The following is a 27,672-nucleotide window of genomic DNA, read 5'->3' on the forward strand; positions in this document are numbered from 1 at the left end:
CCCAGACATATCAATTATAATGTTCTCAGAGACATTTGATGAACATATAAAAAGACTGAATGCCGTTCTTAAGTGTCTCCAACAAGGTGGACTGAAACTTATTCCAAGAAGGTGTCTCTTTGGAGCAAATGAAATAAAAATAACGGAATTTCCTATTCCTGTAAGTGTTAGAGATGTGAGAAGATCTTCGGTTTATGCTCTTATTACACTCGTTTCATCAAAGATTTTTGTATCAAAGAAAGACCACGCCAAGAGTTGTTAAAAGTTGATGCTAAATTTATCTGTGGTGGTGCTCAACAATATTCTTTCGATGTGCTGCGAAAAGCTCTGACGACTGACCGTGTACTTGGTCTAAACTACACACAGACGGCTGTGGGTATGCGATCGGTTTATTCTGGTGCAAATTTCGGATGGAAACGAGAACTTTATAGCCTATGCTTCTAGGACACTTACAAAAGCAGAGGGAAACTACTCAACTACAGGAGGATGTCTTTCTGTCATCTGGGCCATGTGCAAATTTCTACCGTATCTCTATGGAAGGCCATTCACAGTTGTTACAGACCATCATTCATTTTGCTGGTTGACAGATCTTCAGGATCTAACAGGATGACTCGCCATATGGTCACTACGTCTTCGAGAGTATGACATTACCATACCATACAAAAGTGGGATAAAAGACCAGGAAGCCGACTGTCTCTCAAGAAACCCTGTGCAAGACCATCAAGACTTTGATGAAGATAGGGACCGTCTCGCTGCACTCCAGGATCTCTCTCCTGAACATAAGAAGGTCGCCAAGATATCTCAAATTAAGCTTGCATTAAATCGGTCACAGGATGTGAAAGGACAATTGAAGATAGTTAATGGATTACTTTGCAAGAAAAACTTTGCTCCATTTGGAAAGAAGTGGCTACCAGTGATTCCTAAGCACATGTGCTTGGATGTTCTACAAAAATTCCATGACACACCTGAGGCCGGACATTTAGGATTTATTAAGACATACGATAGGACCCACAAGAGATTTTTCTGGCCAGGTTTATTTAGGAGTGACCGGCACTATGTGTCACACTGTCGAGGAGGAGAAAGGCGGTTCCTCAGAAACCACGTGGCCCACTCATACCAAGTCCACCAGCGTGTGGGGATTGACCTCCTCGGACAATTTCCAACGTCTGCTTGTGGTAATAGATGGATTATTGTTTGCACTGATTATCTGGGACGCTATGCCATTACAAAAGCCGTGAAAGCAGTCGAAACATCCTAGGTAGCCAACTTCATCGTGGAAGACATTGTATTAAAACACGGTGCCCGAAGGTCGTTAATTACGGATCGAGGGAATGTTTTTCAGTCGAATCTTGTAACATAGGTAAACCGTCGGTGCAACATTACTCATCACATGACGACTGCCTACCATCCGCAAACTAACGGGCTCACTGAACTCCTTAATAAGACCTTGGCCGACATGCTATCATTGTTCTGGTACCAGACTGTCGCATGGAGGGTCGTGTGTTCTAAACTCACCTGCCCTGTATAATTTTAGTTTCTATATTTGTTTCGAGTACATTATAGAAGTATCCACAAATGTCAAGAATCATTGTACTGGAATGTTCTGTAACGGTATATATACTGTATGTGCTCTAGCCGGAGGGAGTTCGCTCGGCGCAAGTGCTGAATAGACCAGCGTTAACTGAAGTCCGTCATTCATCTAATTACACATTCTTCTACGTGACAAGCCGTGCATGTGTCCTGGCTTTACGATACTGTCCTCTCTGACACTAGTCATATGGGGCGACTGAAAAATGCGTAGCGTGGAGTGTAGCCCTCCTACATCCATCGATACTGTATGGATTCTCGAAAGACCATGATCCGGCAGCTGTCTAATTCCGAAAAGTGGAATAGTTTAGTTTACATAACATGATCTTCCCACAAGCAAAAGATATTCAGTGGCGTTTTCTGAGTGAGACGCCCTTTATCTAGTTCTTTCCTTATCTTCTGTATGTAGATAAAAGCACTTTTATCTAGTTTGTAGTGTTTTACTGAAGTGCTTATCATTGGGCTATCCAACCATTTAGCACAATTTATGCCATAATAATGTTTATGTGTTTTACAAGTTTAAGGGCCAGTAGTTCTGCCATAATACTGACAACGTTAATGAGCATAGACTTTTATTTAGTAAAACCCACTGTCTTAATTCATCAAATTCGGAATGTGGATTACTGTCACAAGAAGATCAAAAGCGGCGGATACACTAAAGCTGAAGCGGATGACTAAGATGAGAGTAAGCTAGTGACGTGCAGGCTATGCACTTTCCGGGCCAGCGGTAACCTTCGAGGAACTGATATCTCACTGATAACGGGAGCGGTGTCCCTCTATCTCACCCACACCGGGCGCGGCAGGCTGACCACCGGGTCAGACGGCCGGCAGACATGGCACGAGTAGGAGGCGCGGTGACGGTGACCATCCCGCAGGGCACGCTCAGGGGCCGCAAGGCCAAGACGCCCTCCGGCCGGCCCTACAGCGCCTTCCAGGCCATCCCGTATGCACTGCCGCCTGTCGGCCCTCTCAGGTTCAAGGTGAGCACACGTAACAACTACATTTACTACTATCCAGTAGTTTGGTAAAGATATAGTAATCTGTTAACGCACTAATGTTTTGAGTCGTATCTCTCCTGGTTTGGAGTGACACGCCACTATTTGTTTTCCTGTTACAACCTCTTCATCTCAGTTATTACTGAAATACATTCAAATTTGTGTTTTATAAAATAATTGTTCTCTACAGCTCACTCTTGTACCATGGACATTCCTTGATGAAACTTTCTGGCAGATTAAAACTGTGTGCCCGACCGAGACTCGAACTCGGGACCTTTGCCTTTCGCGGGCAAGTGCTCTACCATCTGAGCTACCGAAGCACGACTCACACCCCGTCGTCACCGCTTTACTTCTGCCAGTATCTCGTCTCCTACCTTCCAAACTTTACAGAAGCTCTCCTGCGAAACTTGCAGAACTAGCACTCCTGAAAGAAAGAATACTGCGGAGACATGGCTTAGCCGGGCGTGAGTCGTGCTTCGGTAGCTCAGATGGTAGAGCACATGCCCGCGAAAGGCAAAGGTCCCGAGTTCGAGTCTCGGTCGGGCACACAGTTTTAATCTGCCAGGAAGTTTCATATCAGCGCACAATCCGCTGCAGAGTGAAAATCTCATTCTGGAAACATCCCCCAGGCTGTGGCTAAGCCATGTCTCCGCAGTATACTTTCTTTCAGGAGTGCTAGTTCTGCAAGTTTCGCAGGAGAGCTTCTGTAAAGTTTGGAAGGTAGGAGACGAGATACTGGCAGAAGTAAAGCGGTGAGGACAGGGCGTGAGTCGTGCTTCGGTAGCTCAGATGGTAGAGCACTTGCCCGCAAAAGGCAAAGGTCCCGAGTTCGAGTCTCGGTCGGGCACACAGTTTTAATCTGCCAGGAAGTTTCATATCAGCGCACACTCCGCTGCAGAGTGAAAATCTCATTCTGGAGACATTCCTTGATGTCTAAACATGTCCTATCCTTCTGACTCTCCTTGTCAGCTTTTCCAGATGTTTTTTCTCCTCCAGTTCTGCTGGCAACCATTTCATCTTATCAGTCCACCTTTTTTCAAACATTCTTCTACAAAACTACATCTCAAACGTTTTGATACTGTTCCGATTTCCCCATAGTCAATGTCTACTTATCATAGCCTCTCTTGGTTCTCAGTACGCTTAAGTATGCAATCTGCTACGATACAAGTTTGAATGCTAGTTTATCTTGTACAAGCCTCTTTATCTCTGTGAAACTGGTGCAACCAATATCCGTTCAAACCTGCATACTGTAGTATGCAGAGAAGTACTCCCTCTACAGTTTCTACGGACATTTTCCTCCGTTATCAAATTGATGATTCCTTGATGCTACATCATCTGTCCTATCACCTAGCTCGAATTGTGACACAAATCTGTTTCCTTATCAGCTCGATTCGGTTACTATTCGTAAGTTATCCGCTCTTCCAACTTGCGCCGCCTCCGCAGCTGTGTGACCAGGGCGGCTGTATACCCTGCGATGGGACACGCGTTAGATTCCCGGTATTGCCAGTGAATTTTCCTTAATAAAAGGACTGGCACTGTGTACCCACAACCTCATTGGGCCAGTCGAGGAACTATTCGACCGATTAGTAACGGTGTGAAGGTCAAGAAACACGACAGTGACGGGAGAGCGGTGAGCTGTCCACAGGCTCGTTCCAGAGGATGACAAGGTGATCCGTCGTGCCCGCTTAGCCCGTCTACGGTTAGAATGGGGAACTCTACCTACCTACCCATTTAACATGCAACGCACTTCTGTAGCTTCATCTTTCAAAAGCTTTAATTTATTTACCGTGTGGCTGTTTATCAACAGCGTTTCACTTATATACAAAGCTAACCACCAAATTTTCGAAGATTTAATTTGTATTTTCTGTTACCAAATTTTTCTTTTTCAGAATCATTTTTTTACTGTTATCAATTTATATTTTGTATCCTTTCTACTTCGGCTGTCGTTAGTTATTTTTCTGTTCATACATCACAACTAATATACTACTTACATTGTCGAATTTCCTCACCTAAATCCCTCATCACCTGATTTAATTCACGTACGTTCTATTAGCCCTGTTTTACTTTTATTGAAGTTCATCTCGCTACATTTTTTCAAGTCCCTGCCAATTCCGATCTAGTGATATTCTAGGTTCTGTCATTCTCTGACAGAGTTGCACCGCCATTACCAAACTTCAGACTTTTGATTTCTTACCCCTAACCTTAACTCTATTTCTAAATTTCTCGTTGCTTTCCTATGCTACTTGTTCACTACACGGGCTGAATAACATTGGGGATAGGCTACACATCCATGTCACTCCACTATGAACGAAAGCTTGCCATTCATTTATTTCCACTCTCTCAACTGCAGTCTGGCTTCTGTACAAGCTGTAGATAACTTTCCGCTCCAAGTATTTTATCCTTCCTGCCTTCAGAATTCTCCGTAGTATATTCTAGTCAACCTTGTCTAAAGCAATCTCTAAATCTTCATACACTTGCTTCCACCACTCAGTGTTCCCTGATCAGTCGTACAAAATTTGACTTCACCGAAGTTAAGCTCATCACGAAGAACGCTGTCTAACGCAAAGGTGACTAGGCGTATTGGCAACAGAGGATTTATTTCTCACGAGTTGTGTACATGGCGATAAATCTCTCTTCCTTCTCACTCTTCTTCTTCGCTCTCGTTTACATTTACAAACTTGATAGCAAATCCATAACCCTCCGCTCGTTGTCTAGAACGACAATGAGAACACACTTGATGTGCTTTGGAAAGCGACTTACCCAAGTCTTCCCTCTTCCCAATACTTCATCATTAACTTAATTCTAAAGTTAATCCTACTGCTTCAGATCATTTTGAAAACTGATACAAAAGAAGACGTAGAAATTCGATGTATAGTAAACCAGAAAGAGACAAGGTAAACGAAAAAAATTAATGAAAGTGGTCAGACGGCTATGAAACAAAGCATTTAAAGAAGGAATTCGCCGACAGCAGTATAAGACATGTCCTATTTCAGAAGACAGTATGGAGGTTCAGGATCGTGATACAGGCTACTGAAGCAGATGGACTATGAGGAAAGGAGAGAGTACAGGAAAATCTAAGCCGCAGTGATCAACTGAATTTTGGTGCTGAAGGGTCGGAATCGAAGCATTTGAGATGCGGTACTACAGACGAATGTTGAAAATTAGGTGGGCTGATGATGCCAGGAATGAGGAGGTTCTGTGCAGAATCGAAGGGGAAAGGAATATATGGAAAATACTGACAAGGAGAGGGGACACGATGATAGGACACCTGTTAAGACATCATGGAATAACTTCCATGATATTAGAGGGAACTGTAGAGGATAAAATCTGTAGTGGAAGACAGAGATTCGTATATATGCAGCAAATACTTGAGGACTTAGGTTGCAAGTGCTGCTCGAAGATGAAGAGGTTGCCACGGGAGAGGAAGACGTGGGAGGGGGGGCCGCTTCAAACCAGTCAGAAAACTGATGACTCAAAAACAAAAGGTTTAGAAAGAATTCAATGAATACATTTATTATGTTCAAAATATGATAATATAAATTTTTCAAACGACAATGCCTCTCTCAGCAACAGAATGTACTCGTAACATTTTAGCTCAAATGGTTCAGGTGGCTCTGAGCACTATGGGACATAACATCTGAGGTCATCAGTCCACTAGAAATTAGAATTACTTAAACCTAACTAACCTAAGGATATTACACACATCCAAGCCCGAGGCAGGATTCGATCCTGTGGCCTTAGCAGTCGCGTGGCTCGGGACTGAAGCGCCTAGAAGAGAATATTTTAGTCTCAGATTAGTTCTGTATTGGAATTTACATTGAAGTTTATCATCCAGAGACCTCTTATGTTTCCCAAATCGTGGTTAGGACTCACTTTCTTGGATTTTTCGTCTAAACTCTCCCAGATAGGACATATAAACAAGCTTCAAAACCTCAACTTCCCATTAACAAGTGCATGTCTTACTTTATAAAGATACACAGAGACATTTCTACAATGGCAGGAAGACTGAAGTTCCAAATCCCATCCAACTATTATCGGTAAGGTCTCGCTAGATTTTTTCTCCATCACACTCTCGAGAGTCCCACTCAGAAAGTTCTTCAGATGAATCTTCGTGTTATAAAAATGGAAAACAGTTACAGTCCGACATGCGATTGTCAACCAGGAGACATGCGCTGTCCCGGGTGGATAGCGATTGAGGAGATTAACGACCATGATACGGAAGGAAGGAAAGTATCGTTTCAGGGGCCCGTAGACGAGGGCATCCGCGGCATTAACAGAGCGGTCTCAGGCGCTGCAGTCATGGACTGTACGGCTGGTCCCGGTTGAGGTTCGAGTCCTCCCTCGGGCATGGGTGTGTGTGTTTGTCCTTAGGATAATTTAGGTTAAGTAGTGTGTAAGCTAAGGGGCTGATGACCTTAGCAGTTAATTCCCATAAGATTCCACACACATTTAAAGTTAGTTTTTTTTTTTTTTTTTTTTTTTTTTTTTTTTTTTTTTTTTTTTTTTTTTTTACTAGGGCATAGACGACTCCAGCTGACACGGGATTTTATTACAAACAATACCCTCTATATGGCCTACAAATTTAATGATCGCAATTTAAGGAACTCATTTGCTGCATTAAAAAATAGACAGGGAACGCAAATCCTCGCTGATCGAGTATGGGACATGCCATCAGCTGTATCCTTTGAAAAGGAACCAGCCGGGTTATGAACTGAAACATTTCAGAGAAACTATCGAAAAAATTGGAATTTCTCTTCACCTGAAAGCGAGCCTGTCGTTTCCTTCGAACTGGTCGACTGGAAGTTTATGGCGGACGATAGACTACGACAGCAAGGCCCAGGCGGTAGATCGCAGTTTATATCTGAATTAGGTCGAGCGTCGGGTCGAGATACTATGTGTTTTCAAGGTTCGTAAAAATGTTTGAAACCCATGTCTCTTCCAGTATTCACAGGCAAAGATTGTGGAAAACACCACTATACTTAATTCTAGGTACGTGGACCATATACAATCAAAAACACTCTGTTCAAGAACTACGACTTCTATTAAAAATTTATTTATTATTATGTAAACACGAACAACCGGAGCTACACATATTTACTAAAAGAAGGTAAGTCCGATATTTCTGTTAGGGATTCAGGATGGTGTCTATGTTATAAGCCTAAAGGGTGGAAAGTAAACTTATACCCTATGTTACGCTCTTTATTCTCTAGTTCTTTCTGTATCTCAATATTTTTTGTTTCTTCTTTTCTGATTTTGATGTGATATGCATTTTTCTTCTTGAAATTTCCATAACCCACCATAAAAACGAGTCTCAAATCATCTCACTTCGTGTAACACTCTTCTCACGAAATCGCCTCACGTAGGGCCGGATGACGTAGACAATTTTTCTTAGCTGCTTTGAGAAAGCCAGCCATGACAAATCTGATGAACCCAATATGCGAAGTAACGGATGAAATAACCCCAGATTTCAGGAAGAATGTGATAATTCAAATTCCTAACAAGGCTGGAACAAACAGGTGTGAAAATTACCGAACCGCTGACTTAATATAATGGTTCCAAAAAATGACAAATTATTCATAGAAGCCGACCTCGGGGAACATCAAGTCTGGGTTCTGAAAAAATGCAGGAACACGTGAGGTCATAGCCTACTGACCTTACGACCTTTTGTTTTTGATAGACTGAAGGAAGTCAAATCTCCGATTGTACCAGTGGTAGGTTTAAAACAGGCTTTTGATGATGTTAGCTGTGATAATTTCTGAAATTCTGCAGGTATCAGGGGTAAAATACAGTGAGTGAAAACTTATGTACAACTAGTATAGAGACCAGACAGTGGCTACAAGTGTGGAAGGTCGTGAAAGACAATCAGTAATAGAAAAGGGAACCTACAGAATTGTACCCTCCCCCTCGTGTTATTAATTTGTAAATTGAGCAAGCAGAAATTTGGGAAAGTGATTAGACTTAGGGAGAAGAAACAAAAGCTTTGCGCTTTGATGATGACACAGCAATTCTGTCAGATACGGCAAGGTACTGAGAAAGCTGTTGAGTGGAATGGATAATGATTTGAAATGAGATTGAAAAAAAGTACATGAACAGAAGTAAAACAAGGTGGTGGAATGTTGTCGAATTAAAGTGACGCCTAAGGAATTAGGTTAGGAAGTGAGACAATGAAAGAAGTAGATAGAATAACTGAAGATAGTCGAAGTTGAGAGAATATCAAGTGCAGACTGACTGTAGTAAGAAATGTGTTTCTGAAAAAAAGAAATGTGTTAACATTTAACACAAATGTAAGAATCAGGTAGTCTTTTCTGAAGGTATTTGTATTAAGTGCGGCTTTGTACGGAACTCATGAAAAGAATCAAAATTTTTGAAATGTGGTGCAACAGCATAATGTTGAAAAATAAATGGGGATCTGCTAGGGGCTTTCAATAAGTCACACAATACTTATTTTTCTGCACCAGTGTCAGCTGAAAAAATGCGAATTTTTTTATGTGACATCGTAGAATATTATTGCTGCACTCATTGTAGTTTCATGGAGATCCGACAGGTGGTGGTGCTACAAGCTGCCTTCAAAATGGCGTAACGGAGGTGCGATCCAAGCAATCACTGAGTTTCTTTTTGCGGAAAACCAGATCGTCACAGATATTCATAGGCGCTTGGAGAATGCCTCCGGAGACCTGACAGCGAACAACAACACGGTGTCTTTTTCGTCGAGGTGTCTGTCATCATCGTACTAAGGTCGCGAAAGCCTGTCTGTAACGCCCCATTCGGCCGCACACAACTGGAACTTGTGGACTCTCTCGTTCTAGGCGATGGACGGAACACCTTGCTACACAGCTGGACGTCCTTGTTGGCAGCGTTGACGTCCTAGTCCACCAGTTGCGGTACTCAATAATTGTGTTCCGGCTGGGTTCCACGCCGTCTTAAAGAGCAACAAAGGATCATCTGAGCAGAACTGCTTCCACGTCTCGAGGCTTAAGGTGACACTTTTATCGAACATAGTCTAAGGCGATAAAACATGGGTTCATCACTTCGAATCGGAAACAAAGCGGCAATACTTGAAGTGGCGACATATCAGCTCTCCTCCGAAGAAAAGTTCAACGCCGCATTATCAGCTTGTTAAGTCATGGCGACAGCCCTCTGGAACTCTGAAACGGTTATACTGTTTGATGTCGGCCCTCATGATGCAACGACAAAATTGGAAATGTACCGAGATACCCTCAGGAAACCGGAGAAATTATTTCAGCGTGTTTGTCGTCATAAAAATGCAAACCAAGTTCTCCTTCTTCATAACAATGGAAGGCCTCACACAAGTCAATGCACCTGAGAGAAGCTCACAGATCATCACTGGATTGTTCTTTCTTGTCCTCCCTACAGCCTGTAGGTTTCAGCTGCTGACTTCCGTCTATGTGGTACAATGAACGAGGCACTCCACGGAAAGCAATTGCTGGATGTCTGGGAGGTTATTGATGCAGCAAGACGCTGGCTCCGACGTCGTCCAGTAGAGTGATACCATGCAGGCATACTGGCTCTCCGACTAGGATTGCATAAGACCGTCGCGTTGAACGGAGATTAGGATGGAAAATAGGGTTTTGTAAAAAAAAAATGTTCAGATGTGTGTGAATTCCTAAGGGACAAAACTGCTGAGATCATCGGTCACAAGACTTTCACAACACTTAAACTAACTTATGCTAAGAACAACACACACATCCACGCCCGAGGGAGGATTTGAACCTCCGACGGGAGGGGTCGCGCAATCCGTACATGGCTCCTCAAATCACGCGGCTTCACCGCGTGGCATGGTTTTGTAAGCAGAAGATTGGGGAATAATATGGTGTACTGGAATCCAGATTGGAATCAACTAGATTTCCGGAAAAGTTGTATTACGTTACTTATCGAACGCTCCTCGTAGAACAACTAATGAGGAGTTACTACACCAGTTTGGGGAAAAATTATATTTACGGCACATGTGTGTTTTTGGGGTCAGCGGGGTGGGTAGGGGGGGGGGGAGGGGTATTGCGGAGGGAGTCAAACTCTTGAATACAGTAAGCAGGTACAGTTCGATATTGGTTACAGTTAATATGCACATGATAAACCAGTCTTCGAAAAGAAGGCAACGAAACATTAGCAAATGTCATTACAATCTCTTCGTGGAGTTGACTTCAGTTTCCTAACTGAGCCTGGATGTTACTGAGGTTCTTTGGAGGCATACATACCTTGTAGGTTTCACTGTTTTTCGATTTAGTTCGCAGATCTGTTATTATCTTAAAAAGTATTTTTCGTGTACCACCAGTAGAGAATAGTTGTTCTCTCAGAAAATACTCAAAAAGACAAAAGTGATGTTATTATCCCACAACATGGTTGGAGAACATCATTGTTATTACTTCAGCCGGTTCTTAGAAGGATATTATTCGTTTTGCTAACGTTGAGGAAGGAAAAAAACTACCGAATTCAGATACTAGCTTGTTAAAACAATAATTCTAGTTTTCTGTCATTAACGATTCATCACCTGCAGGATATCCGCTCCATTGCCTGAATGGTCAGCACGTTGGAATGCCACGCACGGGGACCGGGTTCAATTCCCGGTTGGGGTGGGAGATTTTTCTCCCCTCAGGGACTGGGTGTTGTGCTGTCCTCTTCATCATTTCATCCCCATTGTCGACGCGCCAAGTTGCCCAATGTGGCGTCGCACTCAGTAAGACTTGCACTTGGCGGCCGAACTTCCCGCCTGGGAACTCCCGGCCACTCACGCCATACGATCATTTCCATTTCCTACCTGCTAGATATTCTATGTGTAATTCCGTTTCAGCATTCGTTATCTAGGAACAGACAATATTTCTCATCTCTTGATTGGCTTTTTCTAATTTAACTAAAAATTATGTGTAGTAAGTCGTTCGACATTGTTCAGGGAAGTGAACAGTCTCTCAGCGAAATGATAGAAGTACACTTTGGAGCACAACAGAGGCGCAAGTGACCACAAAGGGCGTATCTTCAGACATGTTTCAGCAGAATATAATTACTTGCCTACCAAATGTAATTAAATTCTCTTCGCTACTTACTTTATAGAGATAATGCCGTCTCCTGCTATGAACCTGTCATGTATTCTTGCTTTATCTTATCAGTTCACATGTTGGATAACGCAGTAGTGTACGATATGTTTTTATCGTTTCCTCGTGACGGGCAATAGACGTCTTTCCACCTGACGCTTGCAGATTTGGTAATCGTTTCATTTTTTAAAAGTCTATATTTTAGGAAACTGGAAATTTGTGGTCAGATCCTATGGGACCAGGCTGCTGAGGTCATCGGTCCCTGAGCTAACTTAAACTGACTTACGTTAAGGACAACACACACACCCATGCCCGAGGGAGGACTCGAACCTCCGACGGGGGCAGCCACGCGAAACGTGGCAAGGCGCCTTTAGACCGCGCCTTTGTATTTTACTGTGGTTGCTTAGCGCCAAATAAAGGGAATAAATAATAAGAAAGTGCTCATAGTACTTAAGTTATCAAACGCTCAAAGAGTTCAGACATCGAAAAATACTACTAAGAAGGTACAATGTAAAATTTCGGATACTACACGCTGACGACAAGGTGAGCCGCTACACTCATTGGGTCGGTCTTCCGCCACTGCGATTCTTTCCATAAAGCCCAAGCTCTCTATGACTGGTTCTGCCAGACACACGCCAAGTCCAGTATATTGATGCACTAATAAATAACAAATAAACAAGTTAAATAAGATAAGAAAATGATTGCAACCTAAATTCGAAATTGTGTTGTCAACACAGTGGTTAAACTAAGTTGAATACTAGCTGTAGTATTTCCTAACTGACATGATGGATTTGAATAAAATTATTAATCACGTGTACAATGTAGTGACAAAAGTCATGAGGTACTTCCTAATATCGTGTCGGACCTCCTTTTGCCTGGTTTGGAGCTGCAACCACATGGCGTGGACTCAGCAAGCCGTTGGAAGTCCCCTAGCGGTATGTTGAGCTATACTGCCTCTAAAGCCGTCCATATTTGCAAAAGTGTTTCCGGTGCAGATTCTGTTCACAAACTGACCTCTCGATGGGATTTGCCCAAAATGTTCAGCAATACGACCAAAACAACTGCACGGGTTACCTTAGTCTAACTTCAATTCACGACTTCAGCCTGTTTCCCCCTTCTCAAATCGTCAGTATTGCGAGGCTCTCTAGTATTGGGATGGCACCCCAGATTTGCACGTAAATGAGCAATTCGCCGACACCTGGCAAGCGAATTTCGGTATTAAAACATCTTCCCTGTACGAGAATATACGTGAAGCATGTCCAAACTAACATTGCATCGTAATTCGGAATTACAAAGGCACTGCAGTGTGGTATTTATCCACCGACACAGGGAAAGCGACTTTCAAGTAAATTGTCTCCCCTGTACGGGAATATAAGAGTACATATCGTAGACGCTCGGGTAATGACGTATGGAGGTTTTGGTCTGACCGTGAGTCATCCACGGGTAGCCAAATGGTAGGGCGACTGCTTGCGATAAGCAGAAAATCTGGGATTCGAGTCCCGGTCCGGCACAAATTTTCATAGTCGTCAATCCATTATACAGCAGGTGATCTACATCTACATCTACATCTACATTTATACTCCGCAAGCCACCCAACGGTGTGTGGCGGAGGGCACTTTACGTGCCACTGTCATTATCTCCCTTTCCTGTTCCAGTCGCGTATGGTTCGCGGGAAGAACGACTGTCTGAAAGCCTCTGTGCGCGCTCTAATCTCTCTAATTTTACATTCGTGATCTCCTCGGGAGGTATAAGTAGGGGGAAGCAATATATTCGATACCTCATCCAGAAACGCACCCTCTCGAAACCTGGCGAGCAAGCTACACCGCGATGCAGAGCGCCTCTCTTGCAGGGTCTGCCACTTGAGTTTGTTAAACATCTCCGTAACGCTATCACGGTTACCAAATAACCCTGTGACGAAACGCGCCGCTCTTCTTTGGATCTTCTCTATCTCCTCCGTCAACCCGATCTGGTACGGATCCCACACTGATGAGCAATACTCAAGTATAGGTCGAACGAGTGTTTTGTAAGCCACCTCCTTTGTTGATGGACTACATTTTCTAAGGACTCTCCCAATGAATCTCAACCTGGTACCCGCCTTACCAACAATTAATTTTATATGATCATTCCACTTCAAATCGTTCCGCACGCATACTCCCAGATATTTTACAGAAGTAACTGCTACCAGTGTTTGTTCCGCTATCATATAATCATACAATAAAGGATCCTTCTTTCTATGTATTCGCAATACATTACATTTGTCTATGTTAAGGGTCAGTTGCCACTCCCTGCACCAAGTGCCTATCCGCTGCAGATCTTCCTGCATTTCGCTACAATTTTCTAATGCTGCAACTTCTCTGTATACTACAGCATCATCCGCGAAAAGCCGCATGGAACTTCCGACACTATCTACTAGGTCATTTATATATATTGTGAAAAGCAATGGTCCCATAACACTCCCCTGTGGCACGCCAGAGGTTACTTTAACGTCTGTAGATGTCTCTCCATTGAGAACAACATGCTGTGTTCTGTTTGCTAAAAACTCTTCAATCCAGCCACACAGCTGGTCTGATATTCCGTAGGCTCTTACTTTGTTTATCAGGCGACAGTGCGGAACTGTATCGAACGCCTTCCGGAAGTCAAGGAAAATGGCATCTACCTGGGAGCCTGTATCTAATATTTTCTGGGTCTCATGAACAAATAAAGCGAGTTGGGTTTGACACGATCGCTGTTTCCGGAATCCATGTTGATTCCTACATAGTAGATTCTGAGTTTCCAAAAACGACATGATACTCGAGCAAAAGACATGTTCTAAAATTCTACAACAGATCGACGTCAGAGAGATAGGTCTATAGTTTTGCGCATCCGCTCGACGACCCTTCTTGAAGACTGGGACTACCTGTGCTCTTTTCCAATCATTTGGAACCTTCTGTTCCTCTAGAGACTTGCGGTACACGGCTGTTAGAAGGGGGGCAAGTTCTTTCGCGTACTCTGTGTAGAATCGAATTGGTATCCCGTCAGGTCCAGTGGACTTTCCTCTGTTGAGTGATTCCAGTTGCTTTTCTATTCCTTGGACACTTCGTCCATTTCGAAACTGACAATAGATTTCATGTACTTGTTTTCATTTTTCAGTCTCCAGAACCACCAGAGAAATGGAGTGGGATACGAAATGCAACAGTTGATCCTAACGTGGCGCCTCAGATTAACGTACTTTTGGATAACCAGTACAAAGGAGACGAGGACTGCCTGTACCTCAATGTGTACACACCTAAGGTAAGTTCCAATGATTTTTGTTATTCACCGAAGTTTCTCATACTTTTTACTGCAATCTTAAATTCGAAATTCTCTGTTTGCGAGTGATCGCTAGCTATAACAGTTCCCATATGACATGTCAGTCATGATGTAAATATTGCCTTTCAGTTGATTTCGACAAAATTAATGTACTGTAATATACTGAGATATATCAGATGGTCAGTAACTCGTTTCTTTATTAGCATAAAGGTAGACATTAATTTTCCACCTGTGAAGTAAGTCTGAAAAGGTTACGCAACAAAATCTCCTGTCCAATAAAACACTGCTTGGTCATCATGACACGTCAAATTACTTTGTAAAAATGTTGTAGTGTTCTGTTATAGGATGACCGGAGCAGGTGACATGGTCGGGTTGTAGGGCGTGGCTGGATAGAAGAAGGTGGCTGTTTTTAGGAATCTTCCGCTTTATTGTTGGTTCTTCCAATATCTTTTCCGGTAGCTCAGCCCCACCACTCGTGTCGTGGCGGAGACGCGATGATGCACGGAGCCCAAGGAACGCGACGCTGGGCTCAGTCAGTGGCTATACAGGAGGTAGGAGGTTAGCAGCATGAGGCCTGGCCCATCTCGCCCCCTGCAGACATGGTGGCTCATGACGACGCCGGGAGTCGCCGGTGCAGCAGCGGACAACGCCTTCCACCGGCCGGTCCTCAGGACAGCGTCACTGATGACGATGACGTAACAGAGACCGAACGCCCAACCGGTCGAACCGATGCCGACACCCACCTCTGATGCCCTTGAATAGTGCAGATGGCTGCTGAATCCGCTGGTTACGTGACTCCGTTTTTATTAGAATGTTCTCAATGAGTTGGCTGACGCAACCGCGCCACACGCGGCCCGCGCTTGCGTAATTCTGCTAATGCTGCATCCTGGCTGTTGGTGGCTGCCACACATGTACACACATACCGACGCTCGTTGCAAAACTGTGTCACCAGCGCCGGCCACCCTTCGTCCGCTGTCTGCCGTGAGGCTGGCGCATCACGCACTGAGACACACTAAATCACAATTTCGCACCATATTTCCTAAAAATAATCCCTTGTGCTCTACTGTTCTTATAGGCCACAGTCCATGTCTTCAGAACCGCATTCTTCTGCTTTTGAACATGTCAGAAGTTACCAATTTCCTCGCAATACTTTGTGTAGTGAGTTAAAGGTATGTTCAAAAGGGATCACATCTGTATGACGCACTAGCCACGGTATTGGAGAAATACCCATCTCTTTCAGCATGACATGCGGCAACTGAGTTCTGTGAGGCTGTCCATATGGATGAAAAATTTAGACAACGGTGGTCGCAATACAGTCCAAAGGGAAGCGGTCACGCTAAATGACTTTCCAGGTTCACGATATCCTCGGACAATGCTAGAATCATCTGGGTTGGGGGGAAACGGAGGAAAGCGTCAGCCGTGTCAAAAATAATGGCACAGTGAAGTGTCGATTCCGACTGCACATTGTGTGGGAATCACCGTCCCATGAAAAGTGGTCGTTCCATTGACGTCCTTTATGCCACCTCCTGAGGCCTCTTCGTGTCTTTTGGGAGCGGCAATGCGTCTGAAACATTTTTCTCGCACACCGATAAGAAACAGCGTGTCTTCTACACCGGGAATCGCTACTCTCATCTCTATCGCGTAAACGTCAGCAGGAGGGGTGAAATATGGATAAGAGGTAGTACGACGAAATTCCCGTCGTGTAACACATCACCAGTGCCGTTGGGCAGAATCGTGACGAAATTTGGTGCAATGTGACATTATTAGTCCATCTGCAGTTCACAATGAATCTCCGAGCTCTGTCCTTATTTTCGCATGTGTCGACACGCCGCTCTTTGAAGCGTCATTGTGCCAGAGGGTGACGCATTTCGTTTTTGCACCATTACAGAGGAAGCACATTGGAGCCAAATTTCAGGCATCTGCGTCGGAATGCAAGACAATTCGAAAAGACATCTATTTAATTGTGTAGTGCAGCATATGCAGGTTGTTCGGAAGTTCCTGTTACAATCTTCTAGGAGCTATATAATGAAGAGAGTACATAATATTTTGACTACGAACCCAGGCGCTGAAGACTAAATGTAAACGGTTTCTATGAAGATTTTACAAACTTTCCAGGATGGTGGAGACGAATAAATGTATCAATTTGAGGTGAGGTTCCGTGGTTCGGAACTGAATGAGTAGAAAGCTACAAGCTAAAATCATTCTGATACCTCTTACAGTGCAGTAGATGCACCGGTACCGTTGTTGCTAAGAATGTACGGTAAGCAACTGTCAGACGTGGTAGTATGGTCCAAAACAAAAAAAAAGGTCTAGTAAACGTGGGCTCTAGACTGCATATCTGAGGGGCTATGAGAATTTCTCATCTTCGCTGGTGTGGAACACATCTCCTCCGCTGAAGACGATATGCATTATAGAGCTTACGTCTACTACACACTTTTTTTCTTCATCTGAAAGTTGTGTACCCTGCATTTTTAACAACAACAGTACCGGTACATCTATTCCACTGTCAGAGATATCACACCGGTTTTTGCTTATAAATTTCCACTCTTTCGTTCCCGAAAAGTGGAACTTTATCTCACATTGATACATTTATCTTCCTCCATCATCCTTGAAAGCTAAATCACCTGTATATACATATATTTACAGGCACAGTCGCCTGTAACTGATGCTCTGTAGAGTCTGTTGACGCGTTCGGCCATATAATATTACGTAATTACTTCCCTCTATTAGTCCTAGAAGTTTCGAACGGGAATTTTCCAACTCCCTGTATTGCACAAGTGTTGTTGATACTGTGGCGACGATTCTGCACTGAAAATAATACCTCCAGATCCGTTTCAGACGACGACTCCTGCAATGTCGGAGCCGTCATCGGTAGGTTGGTCTCGTGGTGTTGCAGCACCTGAGTGTGCACGACCAGAAACCCCTCGACACTGACGTATTAACGGTGTAGTATCTTTTGGTTAAGACGACGCACTACACAGTGGCACTCGTGAATCAGTTTCTGTTCATTGAGTGACGTGACACAGTTATTCATACCAAAAGACAGTTCTTATGGTGTTCGAATCTGATATCGTGCAAACGCGTTGATGCTGAATGACCGGAAAACCACCTGAGTAGGAGTGCGTCCTTGGCCGAGGGGTGGAAGCTCAGGCTAGAAGGCGGCAGAGGCCGAGTAGTGCATCCTCTTCTCTGGAGTGCGGGATGTACTTTCCGATGAGCGCTGAGTGAAATAGTTCGTGATGGGGCCGCCGAGGGGACCAGTATGTTGGCAATAACGTGCTAAACCCGGCAGCTCAGAAGTTCCCTTGGCCTAGGGGCGAGGTCGGTGGGCGAGCTGCACTTGTTACCCCCCCCCCCCCCCCCCCGCCACCAATGCCAGCGGAGCCGGTCCGGGGCAAAAGGCGGGTTCCCAATCTTTTTCGCTTGTCTAATTTCAACATGGCTGACGAAGAGACAAGCGATTCGTGTGCGTCTGGAAGGGCATCTAAGCTTTCTGCTCCCTCCCCACAAGGGGGCCTGCGGCAGACTGAGGAGAGTGTCACTGAGAGACATACCAGGATATTATAGTACCTGGAATACAATTTAAGGAATTGTAAGGTAAGCCAGCCTGTGATTCTGGCAAATAAAAATGAACTGACCCTTGGGCTATTGGTCACGCAAAGCTCGAGGGACGAGTTAAGGAGATTGAGAAAGAAAATGAAAGGCTGTGCAAGCAGCCAATCAAACCATGGGCAGGTGTGGCCACTCAAGCGGCACCCAATCCTCAGACGACCAAAGAAATGATAGTTAAGGTATCGCAAAGACCGGACACGGCTTTCTTGAGACCCTTGCTCTGTCAAGATACGAAAACGGTTCAGGAAATACTTACGACAACGATAAACCCTGCTAAGGAGAAAATAAGGTTCAACAAAGTCAAAGAAACAAAAAAAAATGTGATAATAGTAGTCATGCAACACAGGAAAAAAAGTACTAAATAACCAAAAACTTTGCAGAGCTGTTAACTGCGAACCACTGAAAAAGAAGAATCCCCTCGTTGTAATGTATGACATTCCATTCACATTGGATCAAAATGAGTTATATGAAACTATAAGGTTGCAGCATTTTAACGAAATGAGCACTGAAAATGTTAATAATGCATTCAAGTTAAGGTTCAAACCCGGACCTAGAGCGACAATGTACACCACGCTACTGAAGTTTCGGGGAAAATGTGGAGAAAGCATACGGCTATGTGCAAAATATACACTGGTTTCCATGCCATAAATTACGGAACTATTTGGTGATGCCTCATTGCCACAATTGTCGAGATCTGGATCACATACATAAGTACTGTGGTCTGAAGCCGGTTTGCTCTAGACGTGCAGCGGAAGACGTTATAAAGAAGAACTGCACTAAACCTGGAATCTGTATTCCCTGTACGAAGAGGAGCAAAAAGACATGTAACGCCACTGGGAGGAACTGCCCCACGTACAGGGTGTTGGAGCATAGGTTAATATCTAGAACTGATTATGGCTGAGTGCACAGCAGCACACAGGATGCCACACTGAAAACCCCAGTGCAAAAGGAGAAGGGATGCGGAAAGGGCCCAAGGTTTAGGCAGTTCTTGAGCATGGTCGCAGAAGGCCGAGCACGTAGGGTGGAAATGGTGGACACTTGCATTCAGACCAACCCTTGTGAACGAGAGGCCGCTCCCTCTCCCGACCGCCGGGGCTACAGATTGTCAGAAGATCGGGCAAGGCAAGATGGGAGTCCTGGTGTGGCGGGCCGACTGGTGTTTGTGCTGGAGAATACTGTAGAAGACCAACCGGTACAGATTATTGCTGTTAGCAACACGAACGTCGACACAACATCAAGTCAACTTAGAAGATTGGAAGTAGATCAGTAGATAGTCAGAATCTATCCTAATCTTGAATACTCTATGCAGCTATCCCCCCTTCAGTATCTGGCTGTCCTGATCACAGAACTAAGACATGTAGTGCGTGTAGGACACAAGTATGGGCGTAAAATCGCTTTCTCTGCCATGGAGGCTGTTGACAGGCTACAGTTGAATACTATGAATCTCCCCACTGATTTCAGTACCCTGTATGACCTGGTGTAGAAGGTTTTTCAGAGACGTAACGAATCATTTGACCTAGATGAAATTTATAATCAGTCAGTCCTGTCTAATGGAAAAATCGCATTTGACTGGAGAAAAAACTTTCCGGAATCACATGCGCATACATACTTTCCGTGACAACAGGAATACAGATAGTACAGCTAACCATACACAATAGTAGGCTTCTCATGCAGGAGCTTTGGAGGATGGTGGAAGAGATGAGCCTTGATGTGTACTGTCTTCAGGAACCGTAGTATCTTCCGGGGAAGATAGCATTTGCTGCCATAAACTGGCAAGTGGTGAGCTTCGGGGATGACCAGAAAGCCACCATCTTCGTAGTAAATAGATCTCTAATAATCACAGTGCTATCACACTTGCCAGATGATCACTGCAACGTCGTAGAGCTCCAGTCACCGGTAGGGGTCACAAATCTAGTCAACATGTACTTTCAATACAGAACTGACATAGACGTATATTTTGATCAACTGGTACAGGTGACCACGGCGTTGAGGGGGAGCAGGGTAGTTGGAGTGGCGGATGTGAACGCTAAATCTGCCCTACGGCACAGTGACACTCGGGATGAAAGAAGCGGGAAAATGGATCAAACTATTATGTAACTACAGCTCCTCATCGCCAATAGGCCAGGAAATCCCTCCACCTACACTGGCGGAGGGGGTGAGGGCATCAACATTGATATAACTTTAATGTCACCAAATATAGCTGTAAATGTTTGAAATTGTATGGTTATTGACAGGGTCACCACAAGCGACCATAATATAATCATTTTCACTCTCTCAGTCAGAGAGTGCCGCTGAGACATAGGGTGGGAAACGCAGCGTTATTACAACAAAACAGATTGGGAACGTCTTGCAAGAGAGTTTGACGCCCCGACATGGCCCGAAGGTGACGAAGACGTTGACAAACATACCGAAGATCTGGTGAGCTCTCTCACTAGGGCAGTGAGGAAAAGGTAGCCGCTCACATAAAATCTTGTGAGAGAGGCAAGGCCCCAGGACCAGACAGCATTGTAGTGGGGGTAATACAGTACCTCGCTCCTCAACTAGTAACGTCTCTAACAAGGATATTCAATAAGGCATTGCGATTAGGGATGTTTCCCTCCATCTTGAAACAGGCCGATGTTGCCATCATCGAGAAGACCCATGATAAAGACTCAAAAGAAGTTAAATCGTACAGGCTGATTCGTCTTTTGGACCTGCTGTGTAAATTGCTAGAGCGGTCGCTGGCTGACAGACTGACAGCACATCGAGCACTGTGTGGGATGAGCGACAGGCAATTCGGCTTTCGATTGGAGCGATCTGTGTCTGACGGAATTGCCCTGGGGGCCGAGGGCTGTGGGTCGTCCCCACACAAGTACTTAGTTGGCATCATGGTTGACATCAGTGGGGCCTTTGACAACCTGTGGTGGCCTTCGCTCTTCTCATCCTTGCGGGAGAAGAGTGTCCAGGGCCGCTATATGGCTGTTTTGGGAGACATTGTACGGGAAGGGAGGTCTGACTATCGTTCCGTAGAGGGGATGTTGGCAAAATAGCTCTGTCCTGGTGACACTCTTTTGCGACATAAACATTGAACCTCTTCTGGACAGCTTGGAGAGAATTGCAGATGTGCTAGAGGCCATAGCCTATGCGGATGACCTCCTCCTGTTGGCAGGCGGCCGCAGCTACCAAGATCTAGAGCCCAAGGTAGAGATGGCAATGACCATCTTGACGTAATGGTGCTAAAAAGCTAAAATGAGGATAGCACTCAACACTTGCTATTAAACGACCAGATAGCAAGGAATCCGACTGTTCGAATCGAAGGCTCACCAATCATTCCGCGCCGAGAGGCCCGATACTAGGTGGTTGTCATTGATGACAAGTGGAAGTTCGCCCAGTATATCAAAAGAAGGGAGGAAGAACTTCGGCAAGGGTATTGGGACAACGAAGATACTGGAAGTAGGAATAACCAGCTGCTGCCTAATATCAGACAACGATTACGACTCACATTTTAAGCTAATTAGAGGGTTACTGCACTTCCTCACGACACATGGACCGTACCCGATGTATCTTTGCCGTTTTGGGAAGCGGGCTACCCCCTAGTGTGACCGTGAGGCCGAAGACGGCACTCCAGACAACGTGGTCTATGAGTGTCCCCTGTTTTACGATGTAGCCTCCGAGCTTAGACGAGAATTACCAAACGAAGACACTTACCACATGATAAGAGACCAAAATACCTTTAGAACTGTGGGTAGTCTCGCAGCGAGGTCTCATCAAAGGTCCCGCGAGAATACAGGAGGGAGAACCAGTAATTGGTAGGAGATAGCATAACATTCCCCGCACCTATCTCATTTCACGGGGCGTGGATTGGACGATTGCCCTGACGGTCGGAAACCGCCACGTCCTAGAATAGGGGGAAGGTGCGACACCCACCTGGACTTAGCGACGCACACCGATTATGTCCAGTAGAAGTTAGTTTTTATGTTGTTGTTGTTGTTGTGGTCTTCAGTCCTGAGACTGGTTTGATGCAGCTCTCCATGCTACTCTATCCTGTGCAAGCTTCTTCATCTCCCAGTATCTACTGCAACCTACATCCTTCTGAATCTGCTTAGTGTATTCATCTCTTGGTCTCCCTCTACGATTTTTACCCTCCACACTGCCCTCCAATGCTAAATTTGTGATCCCTTGATGCCTCAAAACATGTCCTACCAACCGATCCCTTCTTCTAGTCAAGTTGTGCCACAAACTTCTCTTCTCCCCAATCCTATTCAATACCTCCTCATTAGTTACGTGATCTACCCACCTTATCTTCAGCATTCTTCTGTAGCACCACATTTCGAAAGCTTCTATTCTCTTCTTGTCCAAACTAGTTATCGTCCATGTTTCACTTCCATACATGGCTACACTCCATACAAATACTTTCAGAAACGACTTCCTGACACTTAAATCTATACTCGATGTTAACAAATTCCTCTTCTTGAGAAACGCTTTCCTTGCCATTGCCAGTCTACATTTTATATCCTCTCTACTTCGACCATCATCGGTTATTTTACTCCCTAAATAGCAAAACTCCTTTACTACTTTAAGTGTCTCATTTCCTAATCTAATTCCCTCAGCATCACCCGACTTAATTTGACTACATTCCATTATCTTCGTTTCGCTTTTGTTGATGTTCATCTTATATCCTCCTTTCAAGACACTGTCCATTCCGTTCAACTGCTCTTCCAAGTCCTTTGCTGTCTCTGACAGAATTACAATGTCATCGGCGAACCTCAAAGTTTTTACTTCTTCTCCATGAATTTTAATACGTACTCCGAATTTTTCTTTTATTTCCTTTACTGCTTGCTCAATGTACAGATTGAATAACATCGTGGAGAGGCTACAACCCTGTCTTACTCCTTTCCCAACCACTGCTTCCCTTTCATGCCCCTCAACTCTTATAACTGCCATCTGGTTTCTGTACAAACTGTAAATAGCCTTTCGCTCCCTGTATTTTACACCTGCCACCTTCAGAATTTGAAAGAGAGTATTCCAGTTAACATTGTCAAAAGCTTTCTCTAAGTCTACAAATGCTAGAAATGTAGCTTTGCCTTTTCTTAATCTTTCTTCTAAGACAAGTCGTAAGGTCAGAATTGCCTGACGTGTTCCAACATTTCTACGGAATCCAAACTGATCTTCGCCGAGGTCGGCTTCTACCAGTTTTTCCATTCGTCTGTAAAGAATTCGCGTTAGTATTTTGCAGCTGTGACTTATTAAACTGATAGTTCGGTAATTTTCACATCTGTCAACACCTGCTTTCTTTGGGATTGGAATTATTATATTCTTCTTGAAGTCTGAGGGTATTTCGCCTATCTCATACATCGTGCTCACCAGATGGTAGAGTTTTTTCATGACTGGCTCTCCCGAGGCCATCAGTAGTTGAAATGGAATGTTGTCTACTCCCGGGGCCTTGTTTCAACTCAGGTCTTTCAGTGCTCTGTCAAACTCTTCACGCAGTATCTTATCTCCCATTTCGTCTTCATCTACATCCTCTTCCATTTCCATAATACTGTCCTCAAGTACATCGCCCTTGTATAAACCCTCTATATACTCCTTCCACCTTTCTGCCTTCCCTTCTTTGCTTAGAACTGGGTTACCATCTGAGCTCTTGATATTCATACAAGTGGTTCTCTTCTCTCCAAAGGTCTCTTTAATTTTCCTTTAGGCAGTATCTATCTTACCCCTAGTGAGACAAGCCTCTACATCCTTACATTTGTCCTCTAGCCATCCCTGCTTAGCCATTTTGCACTTCCTGTCGATATCATTTTTGAGACGTTTGTATTCCTTTTTGCCTGCTTCATTTACTGCATTTTTATATTTTCTCCTTTCATCAATTAAAGTCAATATTTCTTCTGTTACCCACGGATTTCTATTAGCCCTCGTCTTTTTACCTACTTGATCCTCTGCTGCCTTCACTACTTCATCCCTCAGAGCTACCCATTCTTCCTCTACTGTATTTCTTTCCCCCATTCCTGTCAATTGTTCCCTAATGCTCTCCTTGAAACTCTCTACAACCTCTGGTTCTTTCAGTTTAGCCAGGTCCCATCTCCTTAAATTCCCACCTTTTTACAGTTTCTTCAGTTTCAATCTGCAGTTCATAACCAATAGATTGTGGTCAGAATCCACATCTGCCCCAGGAAATGTCTTACAATTTAAAACCTGGTTCCTAAATCTCTGTCTTATCATTATATAATCTATCTGATACCTTTTAGTATCTCCAGGATTCTTCCAGGTATACAACCTTCTTTTATGATTCTTGGACCAAGTGTTGGCTATGATTAAGTTATGCTCTGTGCAAAATTCTACAAGGCGGCTTCCTCTTTCATTCCTTCTCCCCAATCCATATTCACCTACTATGTTTCCTTCTCTCCCTTTTCCTACTGACGAATTCCAGTCACCCATGACTATTAAATTTTCGTCTCCCTTCACTACCTGAATAATTTCTTTTATCTCGTCATACATTTCATCTATTTCTTCATCATCTGCAGAGGTAGTTGGCATATAAACTTGTACTACTGTAGTACGCATGGGCTTTGTGTCTATCTTGGCCACAATAATGCGTTCACTATGCTGTTTGTAGTAGCTAACCCGCACTCCTATTTTTTTATTCATTATTAAACCTACTCCTGCATTACCCCTATTTGATTTTGTATTTATAACCCTGTAATCACCTGACCAAAAGTCTTGTTCCTCCTGCCACCGAACTTCACTAATTCCCACTATATCTAACTTTAACCTATCCATTTCTCTTTTTAAATTTTCTAACCTACCTGCCCGATTAAGGGATCTGACATTCCACGCTCCGATCCGTAGAACGCCAGTTTTCTTTCTCCTGATAACGACGTCCTCCTGAGTAGCCCCGCCCGGAGATCCGAATGGGGGACTATTTTACCTCCGGAATATTTTACCCAAGAGGACGCCATCATCATTTAATCATACAGTAGAGCTGCATGTCCTCGGGAAAAATTACGGCCGTAGTTTCCCCTTGCTTTCAGCCGTTCGCAGTACCAGCACAGCAAGGCCGTTTTGGTTAATGTTACAAGGCCAGATCAGTCAATCATCCAGACTGTTGCCCCTGCAACTACTGAAAAGGCTGCTGCCCCTCTTCAGGAACCACATGTTTGTCTGGCCTCTCAACAGGATGTAAGATTTCTGACCTGCAGCGATTTCAAGTTCACGGCCACAGGTCATGGCCAGACAAAGTAAGTTGATACATCTTCTGGCACACATGTAACACTGCAGTGGTAAAAATGTTGCTGCCCGTAGAGTGGCTCATATCTCCTGAAGCAGTAGAGAAGCTGACACTGTTCTAATAGTTAATACGCTGCTGACAACTGTATCGTAAATAATACGACCACTAATGTATTAGGTGTTGGGTTAATGTTGTATTGATAATAATAAAGATTTTTTTAATACAAAGAAAGAACGCATTATTTCACCAGCGATTCACCGATCAGCGTGATCAATATTAGCACAGTGACGATAGCTAAAAGCTCAACAACAAAATACTTTGAAGAGTGCGTGGAAAATACACTCCTGGAAATGGAAAAAAGAACACATTGACACCGGTGTGTCAGACCCACCATACTTGCTCCGGACACTGCGAGAGGGCTGTACAAGCAATGATCACACGCTCGGCACAGCGGACACACCAGGAACTGCGGTGTTGGCCGTCGAATGGCGCTAGCTGCGCAGCATTTGTGCACCGCCGCCGTCAGTGTCAGCCAGTTTGCCGTGGCATACGGAGCTCCATCGCAGTCTTTAACACTGGTAGCATGCCGCGACAGCGTGGACGTGAACCGTATGTGCAGTTGACGGACTTTGAGCGAGGGCGTATAGTGGGCATGCGGCAGGCCGGGTGGACGTACCACCGAATTGCTCAACACGTGGGGCGTGAGGTCTCCACAGTACATCGATGTTGTCGCCAGTGGTCGGCAGAAGGTGCACGTGCCCGTCGACCTGGGACCGGACCGCAGCGACGCACGGATGCACGCCAAGACCGTAGGATCCTACGCAGTGCCGTAGGGGACCGCACCGCCACTTCCCAGCAAATTAGGGACACTGTTGCTCCTGGGGTATCGGCGAGGACCATTCGCAACCGTCTCCATGAAGCTGGGCTACGGTCCCGCACACCGTTAGGCCGTCTTCCGCTCACGCCCCAACATCGTGCAGCCCGCCTCCAGTGGTGTCGCGACAGGCGTGAATGGAGGGACGAATGGAGACGTGTCGTCTTCAGCGATGAGAGTCGCTTCTGCCTTGGTGCCAATGATGGTCGTATGCGTGTTTGGCGCCGTGCAGGTGAGCGCCACAATCAGGACTGCATACGACCGAGGCACACAGGGCCAACACCCGGCATCATGGTGTGGGGAGCGATCTCCTACACTGGCCGTACACCACTGGTGATCGTCGAGGGGACACTGAATAGTGCACGGTACATCCAAACCGTCATCGAACCCATCGTTCTACCATTCCTAGACCGGCAAGGAAACTTGCTGTTCCAACAGGACAATGCACGTCCGCATGTATCCCGTGCCACCCAACGTGCTCTAGAAGGTGTAAGTCAACTACCCTGGCCAGCAAGATCTCCGGATCTGTCCCCCATTGAGCATATTTGGGACTGGATGAAGCGTCGTCTCACGCGGTCTGCACGTCCAGCACGAACGCTGGTCCAACTGAGGCGCCAGGTGGAAATGGCATGGCAAGCCGTTCCACAGGACTGCATCCAGCATCTCTACGATCGTCTCCATGGGAGAATAGCAGCCTGTATTGCTGCGAAAGGTGGATATACACTGTACTAGTGCCGACATTGTGCATGCTCTGTTGCCTGTGTCTATGTGCCTGTGGTTCTGTCAGTATGATCATGTGATGTATCTGACCCCAGGAATGTGTCAATAAAGTTTCCCCTTCCTGGGACAATGAATTCACGGTGTTCTTATTTCAATTTCCAGGAGTGTACATACCAAATCAGGGAGAAGAACTTCATACAGGCAGCATGAGGTCATGTAAATTCGACGCATTCGAAAACGTAACTGAATGCGCAAGGCGTGACAGAACTCCTAAGATAACAACGTGTTCGATAGGTGAATACAGTGGTCTCATATCGTAACTTTGAACAAATGAGAAAAATGTAACAA

The 27,672-nt window shown here is 44.7% G+C and overlaps 1 protein-coding gene across 1 annotated transcript in view; it reads left to right on the plus strand.

Annotated features, from left to right (window-relative positions):
- The first annotated feature begins 2,416 nt into the window (after nucleotides 1-2,416).
- Nucleotides 2,417-27,672, plus strand: part of LOC126162297 (juvenile hormone esterase-like) — a 71,102-nt gene continuing 45,846 nt past the window's right edge. The window contains exons 1-2 of the mRNA XM_049918716.1: nucleotides 2,417-2,567; nucleotides 14,756-14,896. Of these exons, the coding sequence (XP_049774673.1) occupies nucleotides 2,421-2,567; nucleotides 14,756-14,896 (288 nt within the window). The 5' untranslated portion in view covers nucleotides 2,417-2,420. The remainder of the gene's footprint in view (nucleotides 2,568-14,755; nucleotides 14,897-27,672) is intronic.

This window comes from Schistocerca cancellata, chromosome 2 (genome assembly GCF_023864275.1).
Source record: "Schistocerca cancellata isolate TAMUIC-IGC-003103 chromosome 2, iqSchCanc2.1, whole genome shotgun sequence".
Classification (NCBI taxonomy): domain Eukaryota; kingdom Metazoa; phylum Arthropoda; class Insecta; order Orthoptera; family Acrididae; genus Schistocerca; species Schistocerca cancellata.